The sequence below is a fragment of the Schistocerca americana genome, chromosome 4, assembly GCF_021461395.2.
Source record: "Schistocerca americana isolate TAMUIC-IGC-003095 chromosome 4, iqSchAmer2.1, whole genome shotgun sequence".
Lineage (NCBI taxonomy): Eukaryota > Metazoa > Arthropoda > Insecta > Orthoptera > Acrididae > Schistocerca > Schistocerca americana.
Window position 1 is genome coordinate 725,366,258 of NC_060122.1, and position 22,122 is coordinate 725,388,379.

Here is a 22,122-nt window from a genome sequence, read left to right on the forward strand (position 1 = left end):
GGATCACCAAGCTTTCCCATCAGCCCAGTCATCATTCTACATGTTAGTTATCTGTGGATGCACATATACACTCCACATGAACCTGGTTCTCCATGATGCTATATGGTCCACCTGCAGTTCCGTCTTGACATGTTGCCTCTTACTACAGATCCAGTGCACATGCCTGCACTGCTAAATGAGTGGTTGGTGCTGTTTAATTCTACATAATACCACAGATTATTGTATATGGCTTGTTTTGGATCACTTTTTCTGTATAACGGGATCCATTAGCTCACCCAGTACTGGTACTCCTGCTATCACAAGAGTGTATCATGGGTGTGTTCAACTTGATTTTATGCTAGTTTATAATTCACGCCTGCTACATAGTGAAAAATTGCTGACTGTGAACCCTGGGTCATCCCATTCTCTTTTTTGATCACAACACGACTTGGTTTTAGTGCACCTGATGATGCAGCTAAAATTTTATGAAAGTGGTCATGCTTATAAATAATGTAATTACAGCTGAAGCAGTTTTACCTACAAAATGATATATCCAGGCTGTGGTTGCCCTGAATACAAAGCCTTATGAGTAAAAAATAGACTAGTAAACCAAGCCAGAGTCTCATTTCCCCTATCATCACCATATCTACCTCATTAGCCTAACATCCAAATCATCCTGCACTGTCTCCAACCACAGTGACCTGAAAAATCTCATATTGACCCTGTCATGATTTAACTCCCATAAGCAGCTGTGCCAAGAAACAGATGACCTCGAAATTCTACATCACCTCCGACCTAGGTGTAACCTTTTAAGTATAGCAGGCTACAACACCATTTATGGGAAGAACCTCAAATTTATTTAAGCAAAAATTCTATACCCCAAGAGTCCTCTTCAGAGGCTCATCTAGTACCAAAGGAAAAAAATATGGTTCAATTTTAAGGAAAGTATAGCTGTTGTCATAAATTATCAGTTACAAATGTTAAATACTGTTTGTGTACATCAGAATATTCATCAGATTGTCCTCTATTAATGAAATTTTCACTCTGCAGTGGAGTGTTTGCTGATAAGAAACTTCCTGGCAGATAAAAACTGTGCCGGACCAAAACTCGAACTCGGGACCTTTGCCTTTTGTGGGCAAGTGCGCTTCCATCTGAGCTACCCAAGCACAACTTACGACCCATCCTCAGAGCTTTAATTCCACCAGTACCTCATATCCCACCTACTAAATTTCATAGAAGTTCTCCTGCAAACCTTGTAGATCTGGCACTCCTGGAAGAAAGAATATTGCGGAGACATGGCTTAGCCACAGCCTGGGGGATGTTTCCAGAATGAAATTTTCACTCTGCAGCTGTCAGGATGGGTTGTGAGTCATACTTGGGTGGTTCAGATGGTAGAGCACTTGCCCACGAAAGGCAAAGTTCCTGAGTTCGAGTCTCGATCCGGCACACTGTTTTAATCTGCTAGGAAGTTTCATATCAGCATACACTCCACTGCAGAATGAAAATTTCACTCTGGAAAATTCACCAGGCTGTGGCTAAGCCATGTCTCCACAATATCCTTTCTTCCAGGAGTGATAGTTCTGCAAGGTTTGCAGGAGAGCTTCTGTGAAGTTTGCAGGTAGGAGATGAGGTACTAGTGAATTAAAGCTGTGAGGACGGGTTGTGAGTCATGCTTGGGTAGCTCAGATGGTAGAACATTTGCCCACAAAAGGCAAATGTCCTGAGTTCAAGTCTCAGTCTGGCACACAGTTTTAATCTGCCAGAAGTTTATATCACCGCACACTCTGCTGCAGAGTGAAAATTTCACTATGGAAACATCCATCAGGCTGTGGCTAAGCCATGTCTCCGCAATATTCTTTCTTCCAGGAATGCTAGTTCTGCAAGGTTTGCAGGACAGCTTCTGTGATGTTTGGAAGGTAGGAGACAAGGCAGTGGCAGAATTAAAGCTGTGAAGATGGGTTGTGAGTTGTACTTGGGTAGCTCAGATGGTAGAGCACTTGACCTGAAAGGCAAAGATCCCGAGTTCAAGTCTCAGTTGGGCACACAATTTTAATCTGCCAGGAAGTTTCATGTCCTCTATGACTTTGCAAAATCCATGCTTTGATATATTTTGAATAACCAGTCTTAGCTGCTGCACCCAATATGTGCAAAGAGATTACAAGGTGACAAAAATAGATTTAAAGAAGCGTTTTACAATATGTAACAATAACTTTACAACAACATTATTTGTGGATAACGAGCCAATCATCAGTAGTTCAGAGCATATATAGTATAAATTAAATTGTATTTCCAGACAACATAATATCATAATATACAGGAAACCAAAATAATGGTGATGTGTGTTGAAAACTCAGTGCGAACAAAAAATTATTGACAACAAAACCTTTGAGAAAATTTCAGAGTTTACATTTTTTAGGTTTCACATAAGGTTTCATAAATCACACTATCCCTACATCAAACTTACCAGATTTAGACATTTTGTAGGAATAGTACAATGAGTGCTGGGTCACAAAATAAGGAAAAGGGAACTATATTACATTATTAATTAAAACACATGCAGCACTGGTGTAATATTCTACAATATTTATTATTTGATTCACAAACTGGTTCTTGGCTGTTACATCATCATCAGGTACAAAGATAAGTATGTGGTGCAGAAAAATTTTGTTGGAACAAAGATTTTGAACTAGTGCATCTAGGCATCTAAAGAGTATACCATGTCCAGAGATGCAAATGTTAATGTTAGATTTAGGAATAAAACAAAAGGGATTGTCTCAGTTTAAATGTGACACATTAATTAATGGACTACATACAAATTACAACAGTTATCCATAGAAGAAAATAAATTAACAGTAAACTTTGGTGGCATGTTTCAAAGGTGTAGCTGAGCAAAATAATATTATCTTTATTTAGTTATTTATTTTTTTATTTTTATTTATTTAATCCTTCAAATCCTACATGTATAGAATATATACAAGGATATTGGACATGGTTAGGTATTTACAAGATAAAATACAGTCTGTATTGAATTCCTAAGGACTAGAACAGAAGTAATTTAGCAAAGAATCATACATACAACAAACATTAGAGGCAACATACAAAGTAGAACATCCATAGTGCATCTTTATTGTTGCTGTTAGGCTTCTAGGTACTCTGTCAGACTGTAAAAGCAATGATCAGTTAAATATGCCTTTAGTTCAGCCTTAAAACTACTGAGTTTACCTACTGATTTAATATGGTTAGGCAGATTATTGTAAATCTTTATCCCAGTGTGTAGTGTGCCTTTTTGACACAATGATGTTCTCACCTGTTTCATATGAAGGTCAGATTTTTGCCTCGTATTGTATGCATGTATATTGCCATTTTTTAATAAGATATCTGGGTGTCTATCAATATATTGTTTGATGAAAACTGATGTTTCATAGATAAAAATGCAAGAAAGAGGAAGGACTGACAGTTTTTTGAATATGGGTCTGCATGGTTTGGTATTGTTTACCCCGTCAATAACTCTTAATATTCTCTTTTTCATCCTGAAAAGTTTAATATTTGTTGTTGTGTTGCCCCAGAAGATTATGCCATGATTAATTACAGAATGCACATAGGAGTAGTATACATTTAACAGGCTGGCTATGCTGCAACAAGTTTTGAAGATCTTTATTGTGTAGCAGGTTTTGCTTAGTTTTCTTTGGAAATATTCAATGTGTACCTCCCATTTTGTGTTGTTCTGGAGCCAGAGTCCCAGAAATTTTGTGCTGTCAATATTTTCAAGAGCTCTGTCCATAACTTCTATTTGTGGTGGTGTCTTCCTTTTAGATTCAGTGCTACTGTCTTTTCTTTGTTTATAATTAGCTTGTTATAGCTGAACCACTGTTCTACACTGTTCATTGTTTGGATAGTGGAGTCTTTTAGTTGTTCTTCTGTTTTATCGCTGATAAGGAAGCTTGTATTGTCTGCAAATTGGAGGGTAGTTTGGCAATACGTGTAGTACATAAGATCATTGACATAGAGAAGAAACAGTCTGGGTTCTAATACTGATCCTTGAGGGACACGATATTTCATATTTTCATATTCTGAATAGTAGTAGCTGATTTTGTTATGGTCAGTATATTGCACTTCAACCACCTGTTTGCGACCACATAGGTATGTCCTGAGCCACTCATTGGATATACCTCTAATTCCTAATTGGTCAAGCTTCTCCAGTAGGGCATTATGGTCAATGACGTTAAAAGCTTTAGATAAATCAAGACATATGGCCATCACAAACTCACTTGCATCCAGTTTAGTATAGATTTCATTAAGGAATTCAAATATTACACTTTCAGTTGAATAGCCTTTCCTGAAGCCATGCTTTGAGGGAGAGAGAATTTTATTTTTATTTAGAAAATCAGACAATCTCTAATAAAAATTTTTTGAAAATACAGGCAGTAAGGCTATTGGTCTATAGTTTGAAACATTTTCTGGATTTCCTTTATTGAGCAGTGGTTTCAGTTTTGCTGTTTTTAAGCATGAAGGGAAGGTTCCTGATGCCAGTGAGCTGTTGCACAAGCGTGTCAAGGGTTCAGCTAAGGCAAGACAGCATTTTTTAATAATTATATTAGATTAGATTTACTTTCATTCCAATTCATCTGTAGTGAGGAGGCCCTCCAGGATGTAGAACAAGTCAGAAAAACAACAATACATGACAAATATTTACAACTAAAACAAATAAGCTAATGTACTATTCCACAGTTCCCAAGTGGAATGATCGTCATTTTGTAATGAACACTATATGAAAGAGTCATTTTACAAATACTAATGCAATGAATTTAAAATAAAAAAGTTTTTTTTATTTATTTATAAGGGAATAAACGTGTAATACAACTTCTATAATACTTATTTACAATGAACACATTACTGCACTGAAATGGTACAGAAGTTAGATTGTACTTACACACACACACACACACACACACACACACACACACACACACACACATTTACAATGAACATATTACTGCACTGAAATTATGCAGAAGCTATTTTGTACTCACACACAAATCAGTGGTTTTTACTGAGAAATTCATTCATGGAGTATGAGTTGGCTGTCAATAAGTCCTTTAGACTTCTCTTAAACTGAATATCATTGGTTGTTAAGCTTTTTATGGCTGCTGACAAGTTATTGAAAATGTGTGTTCCTGAATAATGCACACCTTTTTGTACAAGACTACATGACTTTAAATCCTTGTGAAGATTATTCTTATTTCTAGTACTGGTTCCATGAATTGAGCTTTTGGTTTGAAAAAGTGATATATTTTTAATGACAAATTTCGTTAAGGAATAAATATATTGTGAAGCAGTAGTTACTATCCCTAGTTCCCTAAACAGGCTTCTGCAAGATGTTTGTGAGTTCACACCACATATAACTCTTACTGCAGGTTTTTGTGCCCAGAAAACTTTAGCCTGGCTTGATGAATTACCCCAAAAAATTATTCCATATGACATTATGGAATGAAAGTAAGCATAGTATGCCAGCTTTTTCATTTTTATATCCCCTGTGTCTGACACAATTTGCATTGCAAATAGAGATTTGTTAAGACGCTTCAGCAGTTCTGTGGTGTGCTCCTCCCAGTTGAATTTATTATCAAGCTGTAATCCCAAGAATTTAACACTGTCCACTTCTTCTATCTGCTTGTTATCATATGTTAGGCATATACTAGTGGGACACCTCTTACAAGTTCTGAACTGCATGTAGTGTGTTTTTTTCAAAGTTTAGTGACAAAGAATTGGCTAGAAACCAGTGATTAATGTCCACAAATATTTTATTAGCTGATCTTTCTAAGACTACACTTGATTTGCTATTTATTGCAATGTTTGTATCATCGGCAAGCAAAATGAACTTGGCATCCGGTAATGTTACTGATGAAAGGTCATTGATATATACAAGAAAACGTAAGGGCCCCAAAATGGAACCTTGTGGGACGCCACATGTAATTAGTTCCCAGTTGGATGATGCCTGATAGCTTGATACATGTCTCTTTCCTAATAACACCCTTTGTTTCCTGTCAGAGATATAAGATTTGAACCATTTTGCAGCATTTCCTGTTACTCTATAATATTCTAATTTATTTAAAAGGATATTGTCATTTACACAGTCAAATGCCTTTGACAGATCTCAAAATATACCAGTTGCCTGCAATTTTTTGTCTAATGAATTAAGCACATTTTCACTGTAAGTATAGATAGCCTTCTCAATATCAAAACCCTTCAGAAATCCAAACTGTGACTTTGACGGTATGTTATTTGAGGTAAGATGGTTATCAAACCCATTGTACATTACTTTTCCTAAAATTTTTGAGAATGCTGGCAACAGTGAAACTGGACAGAAATTTGATGCTATTTCTTTATCTCCCTTCGTAAGCAGTGGCTTAACTTCAGCATATTTCAACCATTCAGGAAATATTCCACTGATAAACGACTGGTTACACAGATAGCTTAATATGTTACTTAGCTCAGAATCACATTCCTTAATTAGCTTTGTTGATATTTCATCACACCCACTAGATGTTTTTGATTTTAAAGATTTTATGATGGACATTATTTCTGATGGGGTAGTGAGTGTCAAATTCGTATTATGGAAGTTACTTGAAATGTCTGGTCTAAGGTATTCCATAACAGCATCTACCGAACCTGACAACACCATCTTTTCAGTAACACTTATAAAATGTTTGTTAAAAAGTTCTACAACACTATACACATCTGTCACCAATGTATCATTTACTCTTAATGCTATTTGTCCCTCTTCGTGTCTGGTTCTACCGGTCTCCTCCTTCAGTATATCCCATATTGTCTTTATTTTATTATCTGATATGACTATCTTTTCCTTGTAATATATTTGCTTTGATGTCCGTATTACAGTCTTTAATATTTTGCAGTATTTCTTGTAATGTGCTATAGCATCAACATCGGAACTGTTTCGGATTGACAGATACAGTTTTCTTTTTGTTTTACAAGATACCCCTATTCCTTGAGTAATCCATGGCTTCTTTGTAGACTTAGCTCTAATCTTGGTAAGATTTTGGGGAAAACAGTGTTCGAATAAGGTAAGCACTTTATTAATAAAAGTTTTATATTTTTCATTCATGCCATGAGCACTGTAAACATCAGTCCAGTGAATGTCTCTGAGGAGTGTCCTAATTGCATCTGGTATTCCATCAATTCCACGTTAGTACCCTGTTTCAAGGTTTTTGTAACTGATAAAATTTCTTCAGTATTTGTGGGTGAAAGTAACAATAATGTAGACACATTTCTCATGCTGTTGGATGATGGAGGTGATATTTTGTTGTGTTCTTCCAGTCCATTCACCAACTCCTTCACTTACATTTTAAAAATATTTGGTGAAGGTCCCTGCAATTTTTGTTGGCCAAGAAATCATTTGTTCTTCGTAACATAAGTTTATATTTTTATTTTGTTTAGTTTCACTTGTTGTTCGATTTTTTATGTCTTCCCATGTAGCTTTAGATTTGTTTTCTTGAATTTTCAATGTATTTGTCATTTGCTATTGTTTTAGCTTTCCCTACAATATTTTTGAGGATCCTCTTGTAATTCTTCAGGTACAAATGAAATTCATGAGGCATGTTCTGTGTCTTTGCTATATTGTGTAATCTTCTTTTCTCTGCACAAGAGATTCTAATACCTGTTGTAATCCATTTGTTCTTTTTGAAGTTAGGTTGATATTTTTGTTTTTTAATGGAAATGCAGCTTAAAAGTATGACATGAAGATTTCCATGAATTTTTCAAACTTTTTGTTAGTATTTTCACAAGTATACACTTCATACTAGGTTTATTCACTTAGTCTCTATATAAAAAAGTTTATTTGTTTGTTAGTGAATTTTCTTGTTTCTTTTACAAGTTCCTCTTTCTCAGTTGTTTCATTTGCGGTGTGTAAAGCAATAAACTGAGCATAGTGATCACTGAAGCCAGTATTAAGATTTCTGGCACAGAAATTGTGATTTACATTTGTGTTTATTAATATCTGATCAATTGTAGAGCTAGTTGTTGGTGTAACTCTTGTAGGAGAATCTATGGTGGCTTTTATGTTATATGTTTCGAGTAGGGCCATTAAGCTTTGCTGGTCTTTTGAGATTTCTTGAAAATCAATATTAAAATCTCCACATATGATCACTGTTTTGTTGAAGTTTTTTTATAGTATTTAAAGCTGCTTCTAGTTGATGACAGAAATCATTTAAGTTCCCATCAGGACTCCTATATACACAGATGATTATTAATTTTAATGCAGAGAGTTCAACTGTGGATACTTCAAAAACTTTCATTCAGCTAACAGTTCAATGGGTTTTGCGTTACAATAATCAATGCCACTTTTAACAAATAAACATGACCCTCCATGACTGGATGTAATTCTAGAGAATGATGATGAAAGATTGAAGTCTGCAAGTTTTGTGACTGACATTGCATCTTTAGGCAGCCAGTGTTCAGTTATACACATTACAGAAGCGTTTTTTAGCTCATCAGTACATAAAATTTCAAGTTCACGTAATTTGTTTAGCAATGATTGGACATTTTGATGACTCAGCATGAAATTAAAAGATTTGTTAGCCTTTAGCATATTGTTAGACTTTGGCATATTTAATTGATCACTTACCTTTATCTTGTCAATAAAAAAATCATTCAGGTGTGCTGGAAGTACTGCTTTTCTTTTCCCGACTGCACCTATTCTTTTATTATCATCTGCAGCAGAATTTTCTTCTGTTTCTGGCTCCCCTGGTAGTTGTTCAGCTGCTCTGGTTGTTGATTCTGCTGCTGATCCTACTGTTGATAATATTGCTGCTGGTGTTAGAGCTGGGTCTGCAATTGGTGGAGCTGTTACTGCATTCATTGTTGTTGCTGTGCCTGAATATTGGAGGAACCTTGTTTCTTCTTTTGTTGTTGCTGTGTTGGTGAGTGAGGTCTTGCTGGCATTGTTTCCTTCGAATATTGGGGGGACCAATCCAGGATGATTTTGCTTTTGTGTGTTTGATGCCTCTTGTTGATAATTTCTTCAATTTTTCCAACGAGCAGTTTTTTCCCCATGTTGTTAACGTGCAATCCATGTAATGTGTGGAATCTGTGCCCAATATTGCTAACATTTATGAAATCTACATTTCTGAAATGTTTACAAAGTAATGAAATTTGTTGGTTGGCATTGATTATTTCTTTTTTTACGCATGAGCAAGATGGTAAGTCATCCCAATGTGGGATGTTCAGCACTAAAACATTTGTGTGTGTCAACTGTCCTAAGCACCTTTTTAGTTCTTATTTTGCTTTGTAAGTTTCATTTTTGTACACATCATTTGAGTCACCAAATAGCACAACAAAGTCTTCAGAGGATAAGTCAGCAACGTCTGTGGATCGTACATGCTTGCAAACTTCCGGCATAGAAGCACCAGGCTTTATGTAAGCAATTGTTTGTACACTGAGCTGATCATTCATAAGGCGAGCAAATCCATGACCATGACTGTCTGCCATCACAACTACTTTTCTTCATTTAGGTTTCTCTGCATGTTTAGAAGGCCCACCAGTGTTATAGCCAAACAATTTAGTATCAGCACTGGAAAAACACTTGATATTTAGATCACACAAGTGTTCAGGCCTTTCAGTCTCATTTTCTTTCATAACAGTAATTGAGTTGTTAGGCATTCCTTCGGATGTATCACTCCATGTATTTGTAGTTTCATATTCAGCTCAGAAATTAGTTTTATCTCATGCACAATGTTTCTTATCTTGCACAGTTGATTGCACACTGAATCTGCTTGTAAACACGATATTGGGTTCATACAATAAGCTTCGTTGAGAATGAGGCACTTTGTTTTTCACTTTGCCTATCTTTGATAGTTCCTACATTACACAAAGATAAGATATGCTAGTGAGATTATGCAGGCAAGTGAAGCAGTGGTTGTAAAAAGTAATTTTTTTTAATACAACAAGAGAAATTATAGTAACTGAAACAAAGGAAAATGGATCGTGTGAGTAAGAAGGGTAATTTACAACATGGCCTGGGTGGGATTATGAGTTATATCTGCAGTTAGAAGTGGTGAGTAAGGGAACAATAACTGGTCATTCAGTATTAAGCTGGCCTTCTCTAAGCAGGTGGTCTGCAAAAGTCACAAGGTGAAACAAACTATTACATCTCATCCGTAAGAGAAGGAAGGTGAATTATCTTGAAATAACAGAAATTAATAAACATATGTCCATCAGTCCAAGCTTAGTACTGAATGAGCAGACACAGTTCCCTTACTGGTCATGTCTAACTGCAGAAACTAATAATCCCACCCAGGCCATGTTGTAAATTACCGTTGTTACTCACATGCCCCATTTTCCTTTGTTTCAGTTACTATAACTTCTCTTGTTGTGTTACAAAATTTTAGTTTGTATGTTCTCAGCTGCTCCACTTACCTGCTCAAACATGTCACCAAAGTTTACTGTTCGATTTAGTTTCTTATATCAACAACTAATATAATTAGTATACAGTTCATTATTTAATTTTTTACATGTTTTACTTATTTTAATAACCTTACATCAAATTTACACTGAAATAATCCCTTTTGTTTTATTCTTAAATTTAACATTAACATTTTTCATCTCTGGGAATGGAGATATTCTGTAGATGCACTAGTTTGAAATCTTTGCTCCAACAAAATTTCTCTGCACCATACACTTATCTTTGTACCTGATGATGGTGTAACAGCCAAAAACTGATTTGTGAAATAAATAATAAATATTGTAGAACATTACACCAATGTGTGTGTTTTCATTCATAATGTATAGAATGTTCTACCAAGAACTGATGGAACAGTCAATTAATGGAACTATTGTACAATTATTGCAGTGTAGGAGTGAAAACTGGGCTCAAACATCTGACCAAATAGTGCAGGTAGAGGTGACTGAAATGAACTTCAACTTACATGTAGTACGTTATTCACTACTTGACCACAACAGTACTGAAGATGTTCAAGAAGAGCTGGAAGTTCAGATCAACTGACGTAGTAATGAAATACAAGAACAACTGATTACAATGCATGCATCAAATGCCTGGACCTACGCTGAAAAAAACTGCTTGGTAATACTAACCCAGTAGGTCCAGAAAGGCAAGGATACCTCTGGAAAATATTGTAGGACTAGAAAGAAGTTGGAACAGACTTAAAGGACAAAGTGCTACTACTCCTGCTGCTACTGATATTATGATGGTGGTATCATAAAAATACTTTAAAGCCTAATAAAGATGACACTGGAAAATCCAGGATGATATTTGAATGTTTATATGAAGACAGTTTACTGTTCAGTTGATAGAGGAAATCAAGAGGAGGAGACAGCTGTATTTTTGGAGAGATATCTTTCTCAGTGAACTAGCAACACAAATAACAACGTGAAACGGCCAGATTGCTACTCACCATGTTGGCACTGAATTTAGTATTGAGGTATTGAGTGGCAGACAGGCATATTGATGAAAGACTGATCGATGTGATCAGCTATTGGACAAATTCCTTCGTCAGATGTAAGCAAAACATCCACACATTCACACATGCATAACTCACACACACACACACACACACACACACACACACACACACACACACACACACACACACACACACACACACATGCCCAATGTTGTGTCCAAATGAGACAGGCCCGCCACCCTCCCCCTCCCAGTGCTGCAGTGAAGGCCGTATTCTACCTACAGTTAGGCCAATAACCTGGTCGCAGGCTTGAGCCACAAACCTTACCTTTAAATGGTATCTTTTAGCTGGTGACAACACTAATTAAACTCTTCCACAAAATCAGAAGAACATGCAACAGCACTACACATGGGCAGATAATATATTAATGCAGCAGGTAAAAGAAAGAACAAAAATTATGTAGGTAACATATTTCCTTAAACATTACATGCAGTCAAGAATATACGCATACTGGATGGTCTTTGTGTCAACATTGTTAAAATATAGTTATTTTCTGAATGTTTTAGTACATGGAGTGTTGGTTTGTAAAAAAATCAAAAGGGAGTTTCTTTTGAGTGTTGTAAGTAATTGTAAAAATTAGTTAAACATTTATAATGTCTGTTAGCCATTAAATATATGTATAATCAGTAAGAAAGATCAGTGAATATACTTGAAGCAATCATTATGTTGATTGAAAGGGGAAGAAGTTACTGTTACACTAATCAACACATTTTCTTACAGGCAGCATATTTCAAAAATCTGTGGTCCAAAATAAAACAGGCTCCTGCTGCAGTGACTACATGGGATACAGGTGTTGATGAACAACTTCTGCATTACATAGGCATAAAATCAGTTACCTACCCAGATAATTTTGTAAGTACATGTCCTTCATTTATTGCATCACACCTATTTATCTATTATCAATGGCTCAGCGAACATAATATCAGTCCAATTAGTTAATGTATTATACAGCGGGTTTAGGTTTAAAGAATACATGTGTAAAGCATAATGAATTTAAAATATTTTTGAAAATAAACTTTGGATAAGAACATAATATGTAAGATTTAAATTCTTTAACTTTTAAAGGAGACAGAAATCCATGATACACATTACCCATGCAAAATATTTGACATTGTATTCATACAGGCAGTGCTGCTCTGTCAATCACTGTCTCTGAATTTTACAAGTGATGTGTCTGAAAAATTGAGTCAGCATCATTCCACAATGAACTGCGCATTAAGATCAATGAGAAAAGAGTTAATATTACCCACCATGCATAATGGACACACATTTGTAAACTCTTGTCCATGAGTTAAGGGATTTTTTTGGGATCTGCTGCTGGGCAGCATAGAAATACATTACACACATGGTACACTGTTATGAGATCACTTAGTGTGTTTGCAAATGTCCACATTGTGAGACATTTTGTTTGTATTGTTGGTGACTGTTAACTGTATTTATCTGGCACATAGTATTTGATTTGCAGGGAAGTGGGACACTACACATACACAGCTCGTTAGTAGTTCATCCACAGTCAGCACAAAATAACTTACAAGTTGAATGCAATTTGCAGTATCAGTTCTAATAGTGAAGAAGACTCCAGGAGGGAGGAAACATTCAACAGGAGTGTGGTCAATATTTAACATGTACTGCAACCCAGAGTCAGGAATAATAGATGTCATACCAACATAGCACCTGCCAGGCTCAGAGACCCCATGACCACTTCTAAGATACACGTTTCCTTTTGTGATATCAAAAGTGTGGTGCAAGCTCAATGACACATTAATCACATTCATTTGGTACAAAGGCTCTATGTAGTATGACAAATGTGTTGATTTGCCCAAGATAAGTGGGTCAAGGAATAGTGGAGATGTGTCTTGTTCATGGATGAGTCTCAGTTTTGTCTGTCATGAGAATCTCATTATCCATTCATTTTCTGTGCTCCTGAAACCTATTATAATCTTGCCATTAGTGAGAAAAGGGATAACGTGGTTGGTGGCAGTGTTCTTGTCTGTTCTAACATTATGCCAGAAGCATGGGTGCACTACTGCAATAGAGTGTGTGAATTTGTCATGGCAAATATGGCACTGAATACCATTTCTTGAATGATAATGCCCAACCCGACAGGAATGCCCTGGTAAATAAGTACCTGCAACATGAAGATATCATACATCATACATTTAGAGTAATCTCTTCATTCATCATTGAAATGTGTAAGACATTACTAATGACACAGCATGTCCTGTTATTTTCTGAAGAATATTTGTAAGATAGGCAATTCCTTGGTTTACTTGAATCACATACAGTTTCTTCTAGGATGCAAGAGAATTCTGTAATGAAAAAAAAGTTTATGTTGCGGATTACAGGAGAAAGTAAGTACCTCCACTTGCTTATTCCCTCTCTCCTGGCCTTTGATGTCTGTTGTGCCATTCTCATAGCCCTAACTGCATCTGTTCCTGGTTTTCATTTCTCCATCTACCTGTTTCCTTGTTTCTTCTTACTTTGCTCTGGTCCTTTATTTAACTCCAGTTCATAATTCAATGAACCTCCATGCACATTGTTCTCTCAATGGTCTGTCTCTCTCTCTTTTCTCCTGTCTTCCCTACCCTCCATCTCCCCTTTCATCACACCAACACACTATCACCACTACCTGCACTAGAAATATCTCTCTCTGGTGTAATATTCTATCTCCTTCCCTTGCTGTCCCACTCTCTCCTAGCTTGTATCTCTGGCTCCCTTTTGCTTCAGGTGTTACAGACTGATGATGGATCAGCAAAGATACAGTGAAGCTAATTCAGCAAAGATCAATATGATAGCCAGCCAGAGTGGCCGAGCAGTTCTAGGTGCTACAGAATGGAACCGCGCGACCACTACGGTCGCAGGTTCGAATCCTGCCTCGGGCATGGATATTTGTGATGTCCTTATGTTAGTTAGGTTTAAGTAGTTCTAAGTTCTAGGGAACTGATGACCTCAGAAGTTAAGTCCCATAGTGCTCAGATCCATTTGAACCATATTGAATCAATTTGATAATGAATTGAGAGATAATGGTTTATGAATGAGTGTCAGAAAGATTCTGAAAAGAGGAACTCTTCCATTGCTGAGTATGGCAACTAGCTGTGTTCAACAGTGGTAAAACTGAGTCTCAATTTTTATTATTGCTGATTTCACAGGAAAATTAATTTGGATTCATTAGTTGTAACCATCATCCATATAATTGGTGTGTGCAGTATAATGATGTGGTGTAGATTATGGGGCCCTCCCCATAATGCTCCAAACATTCTCAACTGGGGAGAGATGTGGTGACCTTGCTGGCCTATGTAGGATATCTTGAGCACAAAGACAAGCAGTAGCAACTGTAATCTCTTTTGTACTTGCAGAATAAATTGTGACTGCTTGAAGGTATACATCAAAAATGTACTGATACATGGGTTTCTATTTGAAGGGTACCAGCAGTATACACACATCAAAAAAGGTTTTGCATCACCCTGGTTCCCAGAACTCCTGAAGATAGACGTTGACTGTGGATATTGTATCACCGAGACAGTCCCTTTGACTGTTCAGAGATGTCACTAAACCTACCCAAAGATGTAAACAACCATGCATGAGCAGTGCCTATTAGACAGAAGGAGTCCGACAGCCAATCAGTTCCAGTCATTCCACCAGGAAGGAGGTAAACAACCTGTGTTGTCTGTTGTCCAACCATGCCTAGATGCTCAATACCATGGTTCGATTGCATCCGCATTGTTACTTTGTACCACGAAGGGCTCTCAACAAGGGGAGTGTCCAGGCATCTCGGAGTGAACCAAAGTGACGTTGTTCGGACATGGAGGAGATACAGAGAGACAGGAACTGTTAATGACATGCCTCGCTCAGGCTGCCCAAGGGCTACTACAGCAGTGAATGACTGCTACCTGCAAATTATGGCTCAAAGGAATCCTGACAGCACTGCCACCATGTTGAATAATGCTTTTCATGCAGCCACAGGATGTCGTGTTAAGACTCAAACTGTGCGCAATAGGCTGCATGATGCGTAACTTCATTCCCGACGTCCATGGTGAGGTCCATCTTTGCAACCACAACACCCTGCAGCACAGTACAGATGGGCTCAACAACCAATGCATGTTGCATATGCCATCAACCAGACAATCGTCGGAGACATGTTTGGAGACAACCTGGTCAGGCTAAATGCCTTAGACACACTGTCCAGTGAGTGCAGCAAGGTGGAGGTTCCCTGCTGTTTTGGGTGGCATTATGTGGGGCCGACGTATGCCGCTGGTGGTCTTGGAAGGCACTGTAGTGGTTGCGCAGTATATGAATGCCATTCTCCAACCGACAGTGCAACTGTATTGACAGTGCCGTGATGAATTTGAGGATAGTATGCCATGACAAATACAGGTATACATCAATGCAAGAGGATGTGCTACTGGGTATCAAAGGTACTGGTGTGTACAACAATCCAGGCCACCATCTCTGAAGCTCTCGCTGTATGGTGGTACAACATGCAATGTGTGCTTTTCGTGAGTAATAAAAATGGTGGACATGATGTTTATGTTGATCTGTATTCCAATTTTCTGTACAGGTTCTGGAACTCTCGGAACCTATGTGATGCAAAACTTTTTTTGATGTGTGTATTTATTTATATTTATTGGTGATGGTATATATATTTACCCACAATACTGGAAAGTCCTATGAGGGAATACAAATAATGGAAGGAAAAGTATTGCCAATCACAGCAAAGTTCAGGTGCTGAATGTTTGACAGACACATTAACAAAGTTAAATTCATTGTTAACTATCTGGAAACTATTATCACTGCAACAATCTTGCCATTCATGTGCGTGTGTGTGCTTTTGTTAATCAGTTAGCTCTGATAAGGATGCCTATCTTGTTTACATGCTTGTCAACCACTCAAAACCTCAACTACTTGGTGGGTGGTTAACCTTACTCCTTTTATTATTTATAATCTGCATTTATGTTAAAATATATGGATGAATAATTATGGTATGTACAGCTTATTACCCACTTACATAACACCAGGAAAACCTAAGATGTGTGAACCACTCTAGAAATGCACAGTGCAGTATTCAAGACTTATGACAGCATACTGAGGAACCTACCACAGGTTTAGAAAAGCAGTGACAATTGATACCCACATGGTCACATAGCTGAATGTGCAATGCATGAACTCCCAAGACAAAGAGCTGAGCCAGAAGCTGTTTGGCTCTGTACTTCATTAACAGCCATTGATTTGATGTGCCTAATCAGACTGAGTGTGTTTTTCTGGCGAGTTATCACACCTGCCTATTCATATACTTAGGTAATTCCTCATCTCCACTACAGAAAGACTACAAAATAGGTTTAAAAATGTGATTTTCATACAATTTTCCATACCATCTTGGGTAAATGGAGTTGTAACAAAAATGGCATATGATAACACAAAATAATTACTGTGAAATACAGGATGAGAGAGTGTCCATCATGTAGGGCTCTCAAAACACAAGTAACACCAGGAAATATGATACTTGTCATTGGTGACTATTGAATTCATTACCACACTCTAAAAAAAATTTTAACGAATTGCACCATGGAGCACTTAACCAAATGGGATTGAAATCAGTAGATGTGATGTGTATGTACGGATAAATAAATGACTGCAATTTCAGAAAAATTGCATAATTTATTCAGAAGAAAGAGCTTTGAAAATTGAGTCAATAACACACTGGTCCACCTCTGGTCCTTATGAAAGCAGGTATTTAGCTTGGCATTGATTGATGGAGTTGTTGGATGTCTTCCTGAGGGATATGGTGCCATATTCTGTCCAACTGACACACTAGATCATCAAAATCCCGAGCTGGTTGGGGACCCTCCCCATAATGTTACAAACATTCTCATCTGGGGAGAGATGTGGTGACCTTGCTGGCCAATGTAGAATATGTTGAGCACAAAGACAAGCAGTAGCAACTCTCATCTTATTTGGTCAGCCATTATCTTACTGAAATGTAAGCTCAGGATGGCATGTCATGAAGGGCAACACAATGGGTTGTAGAGTATTCTCGATGTATCACTGTGCTGTAAGGGTGCCATGGCTGACAACCAAAGGGGCTCTGCTAAGAAAATGCATGGCACTCCAGATCAACACTTGGGGTTTTCGACCCATATGGTGGGCGATAGTCAGGCTGGTATCCCACCACTGTTCAGGGCATCTCCAGACAAGTCCTTGCTGGCCATCAGGGCTCAGATTGAAGCAGTACTCATCAATGAAATCAGTTCTACTCCAGTTAATAAGATTCAAAGTCAAATATGTGTCTGGAGACACCCTGGACAGCAGTGGGATACCGATCCTGACTGTCACCCACCATACAAATCGACAACCAGTAGTGAGGGTCTAGTATGCTATTTCTTTTCATAGCAGGACTACTTTGGTTGTCATCCTTGGCACCTTTACAGCACAGTGGTATGTTGATGATGTTCTATGCCCTATTTTGTTGCCCTTCATGGCAAGCCACCCTGGGCTTACATTTCAGCAACATAATGCCCACCCATACATAGTGGGAGCTTCTACCGCTTGCCTTGATGCTTTCCAGAACCTACCTTGGCACGCAAAGTTGCCAGATCTCTCCCCAACTAAGAACGTTTGGTGCATTATGAGCAGGGCCCTCCAACTGTATCAGGATTTTGACCATCTAATGTGCCAATTACACAGGATTTGGATCCATATCTCTTTGGAGAACATGCAATAGCTCTATCAATCAGTGCCAAACCAAACAACTGTTTTCATAAGAACCAAAGGTGGACCAACACGTTATTGATTGGCTCAGTTTGTGAAGCTCTTTCTCTTGTCTGTACATGTACATCACATCTATTGTTATCTGTCCCATTCAGGTAATTCCTCCATGGTTATATGCTGACATGAAGACTTTAGTGCCAAGAGATTTTATTGGTAGTGATGTCAATGTTGCTATCTTATGTGTTTCATTTTAAAGATTTACATTTAAAAGACTGATGGAGCAAAAATGTGACATATTATTAACATTGCATCACTTCCTGATAAAAATTGTTCATTTGAATAAATAGCATATCCAACTTTGTATCATTATTTTCTCAAACATTTCTCTATCCGTAAAAGGTTTAGTATTTTGAGGCCTTATACTCAGTGTTGGAAAGGAGTAACTGGAGAAATCCCTTTGTAGTGCGCAAAGGAAAGACTGAGCACGTATGACATGTTAATTAACGCAGCTCCGTACATGTGTAGTACCTATGGTGTGAAGTGGCACATTTATTGGATGTAGGAAACAGATATTGAATGGTCAGTCACAAAAGTAAGTTACAATCTTTATACAGTAGCCAGTATAGAGAATTTAATCCAGGATGGCACTGAATAATTATGGGTACTTCTTTTTCATGTTTCAGTGGGGTGAATTGTGGCTTAATTTGAAACATCATGGCCTGAGAAATTTCCACATGAGCTTACCTGGGGGGTTTCGGGCATAGTATCTAACATGACTGCTAATAATATAATAGAGGGAAACAATCCGCGTGGGAAAAATTTATCAAAAAACAAAGATGATGTGACTTACCAAACGAAAGCGCTGGCAGGTCGAAAGACACACAAACAAACACACAAACACACACCTGCCAGCGTTTTCGTTTGGTAAGTCACATCATCTTTGTTTTTTGATAAATTTTTCCCATGTGGATTGTTTCCCTCTATTATATTAATATCATTAATTTGAACCCAACAATTACGTTTGTTGTTGTCACTGTTGCATTTCGAAATCTTTCCTGTCGTCTTATTTTCTCTTTGTGTTTTTGCCAGTAGTTTCACTTTGTATTCACCTTCTCCTTTTTACAGAATTTTATGTGTATGTTTGTGTTTGTTTGTGTGTCTTTCGACCTGCCAGCGCTTTTGTTTGGTAAGTCACATCATCTTTGTATTTTGATAAATGACTGCTAATAATATTTATATAGGGAGAATCTGCTATTTCCCATGCAGTTCAACACTATAACTCCTTCATTTGTATAACATGATCCACAGGTACTACCACAGGAAAGATGATCAGAGATATGGAATAAGTCAAAATGCATTTAAAAAATACATATGAACATAATATAGTTTTATACTATTCCATTTCTCCATGTGTAGAACAACAGCAAATAGAAATTATGATGATCTTTAACACCCATATTCATGTAGATTACTGCTACTTTATTGTTTATGTTTAGATCATGTTATAAACTCCTTGTGCTATGGGCAGAGCAGTTAAAAAATCAACTTTTTCTTCTGCTTCTTACAAAAAATTTCAGTCCATTCACTCACATCTACAAAAAACACATATCCAAGGACGCCTGAAGAAACTGGCTGATAGAAGCAACATTGACTGGTCTACAGCTGAAGCATTAGCATTTGGGTCTTTGTTATATCAAGGTAAGTTATTACTGCTACTGGCCAAAAGCTTACATGTTTAGTAGTATTTTTGTTGTGCCTGTCTGCAACTAAACATCTCTGCTATATATTGAGTATCAGTTCATCCATTTCATAATACTGTCATTGTTTCATCCTGGATTTTCCATTGTTTGATTTTAAGGTATTACTGCTTTGTTTTGCCATGTCAGTCACACTTAATAATATTTATTTTTAATCTGTTTAATGCATTGGTTTATATCAAGTTTTTTAAAATAAATAAAATTATGTTTGAAACAATCACTGGAAGAAATGTTCCTCTGTTAAAGCACAAGGTCCAACATAGTGAAACAATTGATTGGACTAATGAAAAATAGACTTATGAGCTACTTAAATAAATATAATCTTCTCTGCAAGGAACAGCATGGTTCCAACCGGATAGAGGCACTGAAACCACAGTAACTCAGTTTACAAAAATTGTTCTTGAATCAGTAGACAAGGACAGTTGTGTAACTGGAATTTTCCTAGAACTATCAAAGGCCTTTGATACCATCAATCATGACATTCTTGCACACAAGTTGGAGTCTCTGGGAATCAGGGGAGTGGTAAATAAATGGTTCAAATCATACCTACATAACAGAGCACAGAGAGTAGAAATTTCATATAGCACATCCAAGTATGTGATAAATCACTTATCTGACCTACAGTATGTTAATATAGGAGTCCCATAAGGAAGTGTTCTGGGCCAAAAAGTTTTCTTAAATTATGTTAATGATTTCACACAATGTGTGAAGTGTGGAGAAAAAGTACTTTTTGCTGATGACAGTAACATACTGATTACCAACAAGACACCTGACCTGCTATTGGAAAAAGCCAATGAAACACTATCAGAAGTTTACATATGGCCTACAGTGAACAGAGTAACTCTCAACATTAAGAAAACAAACAGCACGTACTTTAGAACAAACAGGAAGCACAAGTCCATAAATTTAAAACTACACAACACTTCAATAACAGATGTAACTAACACCAAATTCCTAGGGGTGCACATCAACAGCCAACTAAAATTGAATGAACATGTCATGATTATCTCAAAGAGGGTCTCCACAGCATGCTACATGCTTAGAGTTCTTGCATCAGTATGCTCTGACATCTGTGTAAGGTCAGCTTACTTTGGTTAAGTGCATGCCATCCTTAGCTACAGAATAATCTTTTGGGGAAATAGTACCCAGAATCTACAAACCGTTTTCAGTTTACAAAAGAGAGCTGGAAGAATAATGACAAAATGAAACAAATGGTCTCATGGCAAAGAATTATTTAAAAACCTGGTCATTCTGACTGTTCCCTGTGAGTTTATTTTTCAGACCATAATGTATATCAGAAAAAATCTTGACAATTATGGCTTGAATAACATTATTCGTGATCATAACACAAGGCTGAGTCATTGCCTCCATTTAAATAGAAAAAATAAGCTAGAACCTCAGAACAGTCTTGATTATCAAGGCATGATAATCTATAATAAGCTGCCACAGAATATGAAAGAAGTTAGTAGTACATATTCTTTTAAAGAATATGTAAAACTGTTGTTGCAAGAGCATTGTTTCTGCACTTTGGATGAATATCTTAAATGAAAACCAAAGAATTGTTGGGAACACCTAGGGTAAGTTATACTTAACATCATTTTTTTCATTCATGTCTATTTATTTATGCCTATGTATTGATGTCTGCTAGTTCCATATCAACACACCTAGTATATTTATTTAAACAATATAAATTATCTTTTTTCATTTATGTAATAAGTATGCAGGACTTTGTGTTTATGTATGTTAGTTCTACATCAAAATATCTATGCTTATTAAACAATGTAAATGGCATTTGTTAAGAAAATAGACTTCATACCATAATTTGCACATTCACTGACGACATCCATGCAATGTATATTGTCTAAGGATGGATAAATAAATAAATTACAGATACTTGGATCCTGGTTATCATACACTGCTCAACAGAAAGACTTTGAAAGAACTAGGTCTCTTTATCTGACATTTCAAGAACAGTATTTTCTCCAAAATATTTGAATCAGTTGAAGAAAATTTTTTAAAGCATTGAAGGTAAACAGTCTACTGTTTGTTCCTGTCAGATCACAGAAGTTAAGTGCTGCCTGGCTGGGCTAGCACTTGGATGGGTGACCATCCGGTCTTCCGAGCACTGTTGACAAGCAGGGTGCACTCAGCCCTTGTGAGGTAAACTGAGGAGCTATTGATTGAGAAAT

The 22,122-nt window shown here is 37.0% G+C and overlaps 1 protein-coding gene across 1 annotated transcript in view; it reads left to right on the plus strand.

Annotated features, from left to right (window-relative positions):
* The window catches only part of LOC124612717 (probable 2-oxoglutarate dehydrogenase E1 component DHKTD1 homolog, mitochondrial), a 348,152-nt gene that overhangs the window by 207,994 nt on the left and 118,036 nt on the right, over nucleotides 1-22,122 (plus strand). The window contains exons 11-12 of the mRNA XM_047141074.1: nucleotides 12,192-12,323; nucleotides 19,754-19,874. Of these exons, the coding sequence (XP_046997030.1) occupies nucleotides 12,192-12,323; nucleotides 19,754-19,874 (253 nt within the window). The remainder of the gene's footprint in view (nucleotides 1-12,191; nucleotides 12,324-19,753; nucleotides 19,875-22,122) is intronic.